The sequence below is a fragment of the Erinaceus europaeus genome, chromosome 5 (assembly GCF_950295315.1).
Source record: "Erinaceus europaeus chromosome 5, mEriEur2.1, whole genome shotgun sequence".
Taxonomy (NCBI): domain Eukaryota; kingdom Metazoa; phylum Chordata; class Mammalia; order Eulipotyphla; family Erinaceidae; genus Erinaceus; species Erinaceus europaeus.
This window is the reverse complement of record NC_080166.1, coordinates 53,129,017-53,139,463: the sequence shown is the minus strand read 5'-3', so window position 1 is coordinate 53,139,463 and position 10,447 is coordinate 53,129,017. Positions and strand designations below refer to the sequence as shown.

At 36.8% G+C, this 10,447-nt stretch overlaps 1 protein-coding gene across 2 annotated transcripts in view; it reads left to right on the top strand.

Moving 5' to 3' along the window:
- Positions 1-2,373: 2,373 nt before the first annotated feature.
- The window catches only part of RAB3C (RAB3C, member RAS oncogene family), a 248,921-nt gene continuing 240,847 nt past the window's right edge, over positions 2,374-10,447 (top strand). Inside the window, exon 1 of one of the 2 annotated variants that reach the window (XM_016185469.2) lies at positions 2,374-2,543. In XM_016185469.2, the coding sequence (XP_016040955.1) occupies positions 2,526-2,543 (18 nt within the window). In that variant the 5' untranslated portion in view covers positions 2,374-2,525. Of the gene's footprint in view, positions 2,544-3,174; positions 3,335-10,447 lie in introns of those variants that run through there. The other variant, XM_007516896.3, reaches the window with a different exon arrangement.

Below are 10,447 nucleotides of genomic sequence, written 5' to 3'. Positions count from 1 at the left end.
TAATAAATAAATAAAAACTGTATTGATTATAAAAACATAGATATATTTGAAATGTTTGTTTTTAATTTAATTTTCATGGGTTACTTTACAGTAAAATACATATTAGAAAACCGAGAGATTATATTATTTTAGTCAAATATTCATCAGTGACTTCTCAAAGAATCTATAACAGTTGAATAATTACAGTATTTAAATATTTCTGTGATAGCAGATGCTGTATTTTGAGAATTTCAGAAAGTGATGGTAGTACAAAAGTTAATGAAACTCTTCTAAAAAAAGAATATTTTATTAGCTATGCAAATACTTTATTATTAAATAACAATGAATTCTGTTGATTAAACGTCAGTGTTATTTTGCTGGTATTTTTTTTTGGAAAAATGTAAGCAGCTACAACTACATATTTGAATTTAAAATTATAGAAGTATTTTAAGCTGTTACTGTTAAACATTAATATTGATTCCCTTTTATCTTTTCATTTTATTTGTTTTTAGCTAATTTAAATGAAGTTGTTCTAGGGTGGGAAAGACAGCATAATAGTTATGCAAAAAACTTTCATGTGTGAGACACTGAGGCCTCAGGTTCAAACCCTAGTGCCATCATAAGCCAGAACAGAGCATTGTTCTGATCTTGGTCTCTCTTTTCCTCCCTTTCTCTCTGTATATCTCTCTCATTAAAATAAATAATTAAAAAACTTAAACCAAATAAATGAATGATATTTCCCTAATCACATAACCTGAACTATAGGGGAGCATTTAAAATATATTTTCTGAGTAGTTAATAAAAATCATTTACATGGTCCGGGCGGTGGCTAAAGTACTGGACTCTCAAGCATAAGGTCCCGAGTTCAATCCTTGGCAGCTCATGTACCAGAGTGATGTCTGGCTTTTTCACTCTCTCCTCCTATCTTTCTCATTAATAAATAAATAAAATCTTTAAAAAAATAAAAATCATTTACTGTGATATTGCATTACATTCTCACTGATTGCAAAATTGGATATCAAAATTGGATATCTTAGATTTCTTAAACAAACATAACCAACAGCTACAGAAACAAATGTAAAATTAAAAGGACATTTTGACTATAAGTTCCTAATATATTGTTGTGTTATTGAATCAATACTGTGAACAGTTTGAGATTTAAAAAATACACATTATTTTAAGGAAGCACTTCTCAAATTAGGATGAATGAGTATTTGTATCAGAATTGCTGAGTTATTTGTTTAAAATGACAGTTCCCAGGCTCCTCATAGCATCTCGTGAATGAAAATCTCTCAGGCTCATGACTTGGGAATATGAATTTTATTTATTTATTTTTAAAATTTATTTTTATTATTTATTTTTCCTTTTTGTTGCCCCCTTTTTATTGTTGTTGTAGTTATTATTATTATTGATGTCGTCATTGTTAGATAGGACAGAGAGAAATGGAGAGAGGAGGGAAAGACAGAGATGGGGAGAGAAAGACAGACACCTGAAGACCTGATTCACCGCCTGTGAACGGACTTTCCTGCAGGTGGGGAGCCTGGGGGCTCAAACCAGGATCCTTACTCTGGTTCTTGTGCTTTGTGCCACGTGCGCCTAACCCATTGTGCTACCGCCCGATTCCCGGGAATATGAATTTTAAACCCCCCCACATCCAAAATATTTTCAAGCACTCTTTGGTTTCAGAACCTCCTTTCTACTGTTTATCTGTTGCAGTGAAGTTTCACGCTGATTTAAGTTATCATCTCCAGGTCTCCGTGCGAGTATCAAATCTATCCTTTTCTATTTTGCTTCCAGTGTTGACTTCATGAGATGCCAGGAGACTTTGCCAGGTTGAAAAGCCTTTACTCTTAAAGAGACGAAGTGCACCTTAGAGAGCTACAAAGAGCATGGGTAATCACATTTATTAGTCAACGAGAGGGAAAAATACAGTAGAAAAAAGTACAGTTCTTAGATTTCGAAACTATTTTTAAACTACTTTGGGAGAAGTACAATTGTAACGCAAGAAATGATTGTTTTAAGGAAAGAAAAGGGCTTCTTTTTTATTTTATTATTTTATTTTCTTTAATATTTATTTATTTACTACCTTTTGTTGCCCTTGTTGATGAAAAAGAGCTTCTACCTAGTTCTGTGATGGCTCCAGTGATGATCCTGTTGATGTGATTTGCTTTGGGTAAATAGCCCAGTGCCCTATCAGATCCCAAGCCCAGGACCAGCAGCTGCTGTGCGCTCTAATGACGGTAGAAAGTGCCTGGGGGAAGGGCCTGAAGAGAGGGGCTGCCCAGCGCCAGCGCGCTCCTGCCACTACCTAGATCAGCCCTTTCTCTGCAGCTGCCACTTGAAGAATCCACGCTTCCCTTCTAGAGGAAAGAGGCCATCTATTTAAATCAGCTCTCTTCACGAGTCTCATTTCTCCCTCCACTAGTCGCCACCCATTCATTCCATTGTGTTGTGTCTATGCAGTTCAGCTCCGCTTCCTGCTTACAACCCTAACTCATAGTGTTGATAGAAGGCAATACTTGGAAATATCAGAACCTCGAGCTGCAATGGAACTGTACAGCAAGGTAAGTCGGAGAAACGACTTCTGCATGAAATCTTGCTTTGTGGGAGTCTCTCTCTCTCTCTCTCTGTATTTCTGCGCGCGCTTGCGCCTTCTCAATATATTTATTCTAGTAAATTACATATTTTTTTATGTGTGCATTGCTGACTGTCTTTCTTCTCCGCATTTGTTGAACGAGATTTGTAAAACCACCCCACTGTGCCTATAGGCATGTATACACTTTCACGATTCTGGATGGAGAGGTGTAGGGCGGAGAGTTCCAGAAAATAACACAGGCTTCCTTTCCTAAATAGAAAATCACAAGCTAGCTCCAGAAGGCGGTTGGTAGCAAAAACACCCTTCAGTTAAGGTGAGCCAGGGTCCTTTCGCCTGCGCCTCCTTGGGAAATAGAAATGGACTGGGAGCGAGATAGCAGCAGCAACCGCCAGCGAAAGCTATAGGAGGTGCGGGAGACTCAGGACCAAGTCCCCGTTGGGAGGTACAGGCAGCCCATCTGAATGCTGGGAGGTGTAGTCCAAGCTTGGTCGCTTTGCTTAGTATTCACTTGTATTAAAACCACAATTCCCAAGAGCGCATGGGAGGTGGAGTGGGGAGGGCTTCCGTCCAGTACGCATGTGCAGACTGAAGAGGGGACAGCTCCGGTGCTGATGTTGGAACCGGTTAGCGAACCCCACGAGTACAGAGTGTGGAATCCTCAGCGCTCGGGCTACACACGCTAGACCCGGAGCTTGGGCCAGCCGTGTCCTAGCCACAAAGAACAGTTTGCGAACAATGAGACACGAAGCTCCCATGCAGGTGGGTCTGTTCGGAAAATGTTTCGGAAGGAATTGAGAGAGTTGTTTTTCCCCTCACTCCAGGCGCACACTACTCCGGACTTAAAGGAAGGTCTGGGCAGCTCTCTTCTTCTTCTTCCCCTTCCCCTTCCCCTTCCCCTTCTTCTTCCCCTTCCCCTTCCCCTTCTTCTTCCCCTTCCCCTTCCCCTTTTTCTTCCCCTTCCCCTTCCCCTTCCCCTTCCCCTTCCCCTTCCCCTTCCCCTTCCCCTCCTCCTCCTCCTCCTCCTTCTCCTCCTTCTCCTTCTTCTTCCGTTTGCCCTTCTTCCGTAGCCAGTTAACAGCGTCAGGAAGATATGACTCTGAATTAGTCTTGGAGACTGAGTTGGGGTTCTTTTGTGACTGATTTATCTTGATGAAGGGTAGGAGTGTTTGTTGTCTTCCCAAGTTCTCCAAGGATGATAGTGTCAGCCTAAAATGTAAATCCAAGCCAAAGGGGGGGGGGGTAAGAACCATGCAGTCTTGTTGATTTTGGTGCAAGTGATCAGATTTGAGGTTGGGTTCAGTACTGAGAGCTCTCTGGAATAGAGTGGTTTCTGCTTGGCAAAGAGCTCATTAAAAAAGGAACCCCCCCTTTTTTTAAAGAAAGAAAAAAAAGTTAAAATCCCCAACATTCCCTTTTCTTAAGTACAAGTGGAATATACCATACATGTTGAGTCTTGGCATATCTTCGAAGCTAGATCTTTATCAGTGTCCACAGAATTGGTTTACTCCTTTATTTCAGAACACCTCCTAAGTGAAATGCCCACTTATTGTTGTTTCTGATTTTTCATTTCAGTCACATTCTTAGGTTTACCGCCTTTAAGAAATAACAAACAACTCTAGTGGAAAGGTGCTTCTGCCCAAGCATCTAGGTTAAGTTTGTTTTTAGGGAAAAATGAATGATGCTTTTTCATTTGTATGTACAGTTAGTGAACGGTAGATGCTAACCTGCATTACCAGCAGACTGATTCATTGCATAACAGAAAGGCACTTTATGAATGGGGCTGAAAGGACAACAGGACACACCATTTGGAACATGTATTCTTTCTTGAAAAACCTAATTCTGCTATCAAATCTAACACTATGAATATTTTACTTTAATTCTTGCTTAAGTGCGTTCCAACTGTTTTTCTTCATGAACCAAAAACTTTAAACATATGCTTTGATTTACTTTATTAAATGGATTATGTGTATTAAGATATCGACCAGCTGGACTGTTAAATGAAAAAAAAAAGGCTATGTAATTTAATTGTTTGTTGAAGGATTATATAATGGGAACCTTCAAATTACTTTATGGGCTATTGAAAATTTGATTTTTATTTTCTCAGAGAACAGAAGCCCCATTGTGTATCTTTTAATATCTCTGTTTGTGACTTAGCTTTTCATTACAGACCTGATGTGAAAAGAGTCTGGACAGACAATAAAAGTACAGGCTGTTACATTCTAGATATATTGGCTTATGATAATTTTCCATTACTGGAAGTACTGCCAGGAACCAACTGGCTAAATTAATCATACTTGATTATAAGTAAACATTGACAGTAGATTTTAGACATAGATTGTTAGTATTTAAGGTCAGCCTCATATATGTACTGAAGTCTGTCAAAATAAATTACTACAAAAGTTAAATACTCTGTACCTCAATTTTTATTCTTATGAGAGTTCCTTATTATATTCAGATAAGTCATTAAAATATTGTAGAACTATATGAAATCAATGCCTTAGGAAATACTCTCTCTAGCTTACTGCATACCATTATGTGGTAGACACTGTGATTTATATTTTCATCAGAACTTTAATAATAATTTAATTAAAATTATACAACCTAACAGTAATTTTCTATGGAGGAACTTATTATCTTATGTATGGTGCATTTTATTCATTGGACCAGATTTTTGAAATGTAAATGTGCTAATAGGAGGAATAACATGTATATTAAATGAGTCAAAACTAGCATATGTCATTAGCATATTTAATGAAAACACATCTATTGATCCACCTTAGCAAATAAATTGTTGTTATGGTGATCCTGTCTCTACTAGTAGTAGGTTTTTAGACACACAGAATGACAGGATGAATAAAAACTATATATATTCTTTCTATACTTTTAAGTTGCAAGTGATGTCTCAGTATCTCTACATCTGAATCATGAGCATATTCAAGGTGGCTTTGGTATATGAACTGCAATAAGATAAACAGTTGATGACTTATTATTTTTCCCCTTAACATCATTTTTAAATTTGTGCTCCCCAATTTTTGACTGATGTTTCTGGAAAATGAGTCACAAGCAAAACCTCATTCTGTAATTTTATCATATAACCAGATTGTTTTCTCCACTGAAAAGTATTTAGTTTATTTGTTGATGTGAAACAAGTCTTTGCATTTCAAGTTGACCTACTACATTTTCTTAAATAAAGGAGCTTTTAAAATCATATGACATCTTATAAAAGCATTTGGTGTCTTCATATAAGGAACTTGATATTTTGCTAAAGGTAGTTTGCTTTGATGATATGCATATTCCCTGAAGAATTTTTCTCTCTGAATAGATGCAAAAGAAAGTATTTTGTTTAATAGTGACTAACAGAATAATAATAATATACAGTGATAGTCTTTAATGTCTGTTTCTCCTTTCTAACTAAAGAATCAGGAGAAGGATCTCTTAAATATTCCAAATGATGTGTTAGAATGCAGGGGATGGTCATTTTGTGTTTTCTAACTTGATGTCTCCATAAATCCTGCAGGCCAAATGAAACATGAAATAGTATTGCTCAGGTCTTGAGAGCAAGACTGTAATGAGCAAATTGTCATTGATTCAGAAACCAATTCAAAGAAAATTGCAGCTTGCTTAGTGCTCTGTGCTTTGCATTCAAGTGTGTGTGTGTGCATGTGTGTTGTTACTATCGTGTATGTATTGTGTAAAATATGAAGTAATTCTAGTGATCATCATTATTTTTATTACAGACACAATAACTGCAGTTTATTAGCAGTAAATCAGACTTTCCCAACATGACACTATCAAAATCCTTCCAGGTGTCTTTCCAGAAAACTCATATTATATCCTCTATTATTTTGAGTTCTTCAAGACAAAAGGTTTAATAAAGAATGAGGACATTGTTGATATAATTCACTCATTCATAGGTTTAGAAGTAAAACAACTTGCCCCTAGCTTCTGTTATTAAAATGAACTTGTATAAACTAAACCAAACCTTGGAGAAGGGCTAATATTTTCAAAACCGTTTTTGTATTCTGGATTTGAAATTTCTTGTGGACTTATTTGTTGTGTTGTGAAACCAATGTGGACTCAAATGCTTACTCTTCAGTTTTGTTTCCTACAATTTTTTTTTTCAGTTGTTTCCTAAATCTGGAGTCTTGTCACTATTTAGGACAAATAGAGAAAAATGTTGACCCCAAGCATGGAGTAATGTTTTAATGGTTGTTTGGGTGAAAAGGAGAAAAAAATAAGAGGACTGAGAAAAAATATATACCTGAGATTAAAGATGAAATTGAAGTGAAAAATCATCGATAGAAATACACCCATCCTACTTACAGAAAATTAAGTCTAGATATCATTACTTCATTTGGTCTGAATAGTACATGGAATATTTGAATTAACTTATTGTTGAATTCCTGAATCTATCAAGCATCAGTGAATATTTCTGTATTTTATAAAAAATAGAAATTTAGTGTTCATATCATATAGAAAAAGAAAGGGAAAAAAATCTGAGTGATTTGGGAGAGACAGGAAGGAAATTTAACTTTTAGTAACAATAAATTCCTGTGGTATGGAAATTATTTGTTCTCGACTTTTCAACATAAGAAGTTGTGAATCAGTTTTTTGTTTGTTTGTTTTTTACATCACCAGACTTTTACCACTTTAGGCTGAGCATTTTCGAACAAGAGAGATAGAGGAAGAAAAATACCATAGCGTTGAAGTTCCTTTCAGTGCAGTGGGGGCAAGACTTGACCCTGGGCCTCATATAAGACACAAAGCAAGTGCACTAAGCAAGTAAACTTTTTTGCTGGCCCAAGAATTTATTACATATTATACCACACTTCTTTGCCTTGGCGAAGCATGATGATTCCAGAAGGAGATATGTTTTTATCCTAAAGAATGTTTTCTTCCTGGAACTGTTTTTAAATCATAGGCTCTCAGCTTATTTAGTATTAACAATTGTTTTTCTTGGAAAGTATGCTGGATAGGGGAAAGGCTGTCCAGCTATTTTTCTTTTTTATTTCATTAATTGGGCCCAGAGGCTCTAGAGAAACCATTTTTAGATCATTTTTATTACCAAAGGTACTACTATAAACTGAAGCTTAGATCTTTTCCATTCATTTTGAATCACGTAAGTCATTAGCATTCCTTTTTTTTGTTTGTTTGTTTACTCCTTTTTAATTTTTATTTTATTTTTAAATGTTTCATTAGTGGAGGAGATTAATGCTGTCTCGTCAACAGTAAATACAGTTGCTGTTACATGTGTAAAATTCCTCAGTTTTCTACAAAACAACCTCACCTCCTACCTAAGTCCTCCTCCAGCATCATGTACTAGGGCCTGTGAGGCCCCTGGACCCCTGAGACCTTTACTTTGCTGCAGTACATCAAAGGTGAAGTTCTGCTCTGTGTTTCCTCTTCTGTCCTTTTTTCTCAACTTCTGTCTGTGAGTGAGATCATCCCATACTCATCCTTCTCTTTCTTTTTTTAAAAAATGTTTATTTATTCATTCCTTTTTCTTGCCCTTGTTGTTTTATTGTTGTAGTTATGATTGTTGTTGTTATTGATATCGTCATTGTTAGATTGTTGGATAGGACAGAGAGAAATGGAGAGAAGAGGGGAAGACAGAGAGGGGGAGAGAAAGAGAGACACCTGCAGACCTGCTTCACCGTCTGTGAAGCGACTCCCCTGCAGGTGGGGATCAAGGGGACTTGAATCCCGGGATCCTTACACCGGTCCTTGTGCTTTGCACCATGTGCGTTTAACCCATCCTTCTCTTTCTGATTTAGCTCCTTAATATGATTCCTTCAAGTTCCATCCAAGATTAGGTAAGGAAGGTGACTACATCACTTTTAATTGGTGGGTAATATTCCACTGTGTATATATACCACAGCTTTTGTAGCCACTCATCTGTTGTTGGACACCTAGGTTGCCACCAGATTTTGGCTATTACAAATTGTGCTGCCATTAACATGGATATATATAGGTCTTTTTGGATGGGTGTGCTTGGTTTCTTAGGATATATCCCTAGGAATTTTTGGGTGATAGGATACACCCATTTCTAGCCTCTGAGACTTCTCCAGACTGCTCTCCACAGGGCTTGGATCAATTTACATTCCCAAGCAGCACAGGAGGGTTCCTTTGTCCCCACAACCTCTCCAGCATTTGCTGCTGCTACTTTTTTCTGATATATGACATTCTCACAGGAGAGAGGTGGTATCTCATTGTTGTCTTTATTTACATTTCTCTGGCAATCAATGACTTGGAGCATTTTTTTCATATGTCTGTTGGCCTTTTAGATCTCTTCTTTAGTGAATGTTCTGTCCATATCCTATTTACAACTGTTTCAGATATTTAAATGCACAAATGAAAAACTTCATGACTTTTGATAAATAGAAAACCTTTTATAAAATATCCCATTCTGATGATCTATAACTCTGTCTAACAAATACTAATATTCCTTCTGATTATTTCTTAGATAATCTACTGACAGGATAATATTTTGTGTTTCTTTAAAATCACAGATCACTTGTGTTTGCTCCAGATCTATATGTAGTTTTTTTGTCATATCCAACAAGAACATTGTGTGAAATAAAAAAGAGATGCTCTTGAGCCTGGACCCCTTTGCTCAGTATAATGTATGTGGAATTCATCAATGTGAATTCTTGTGGCATTATGTTATTACATGTCATTGGTACATATTAATTATACTGATGTATCAGTCATTTACTTTTTATGTATTTAATTATTTGCTTTTTTGTCTCAGTAGGGGCCTCCTATAATGTGTGACTTCACTGCTCTAGGCCAGTATTTTCAGATAAAGGCAGAGAGACAGAGAGGAAGAGACTACACAACACCGGTTTCCCCCAGTACTATGATACTCTTGTGTAGTGTGATGAGGGCTTGGGCCTGGGCTGTGCACGTGGCAAGGCGAGTTCCCTTCCAAATGAGATATCTCTCTGGCTTCTCTACTGGGATTTTAGAATTCCCTCTTCTGTTAATAGATTTTATGGGCTTTTCTAGTTTGGGGAATGATGACTATGGCCATAAACAACAAACCAGTTGATTTGTAATGATTTCTTTCTCATGGATAAATACCTAGAAGTGGGATTGTGGACGAAAGGGTAATTGTCTGTTTAGCTTTTAAAGCCACAGACTAATCTTTAACCAAACTGGTAGTACCATTTGCATCTACTCAATGTCTAGGCCAGTTCCCTGACAACATTTCTAAACATCATGTGGTGTCAGTGGCATTTTCACTTGTGGCCACCTCAGTGTGTATTGTAATATCTCACTGTGTTATGGTGCCTTTTCCTGATGAGATTAGTGATCCTTAGCATATTTTCATCTATTTACTAACCACTTATATGCCTCCTGTTTAGCAATGCCTGTTTAGCTTTCATTTTAAGTGGTTTTGTTCTTGTTTAGTTGCAGGAACTATTTATTTGCTATACACTATTTTCCATTTATAATCTGACGTTTATTTTTTTGACCCCCGCTTTTCTTTTACTTAATCTCTTCTTATAGATGTGACCTTTTTTTTTAAATTTCTTTACATCTTTATTTTTTAATTTATTTTTATCAGAGCATTAATGTTTTACAGTTGACTGTAAATACAATAGTTTGTACATGTATTCCACATAACAATACAACTCCTCTGCCATCCTGTTCCAGGACCTCCCCCTGACCCACCCCAGAGTCTTTTACTTTGGTGCAATACACCAACTCCAGTCCAAGTTCTGCTTAGTGTTTTCTCTTCTGATCTTGTTTTTCAACTTCTGCCTGTGAGTGACATCATCCCATATTCATCCTTCTGTTTCTGAGTTATTTCACTTAACATGATTTCTTCAAGCACCATCCAAGATGGACTGAAAATGGTAAAATCAA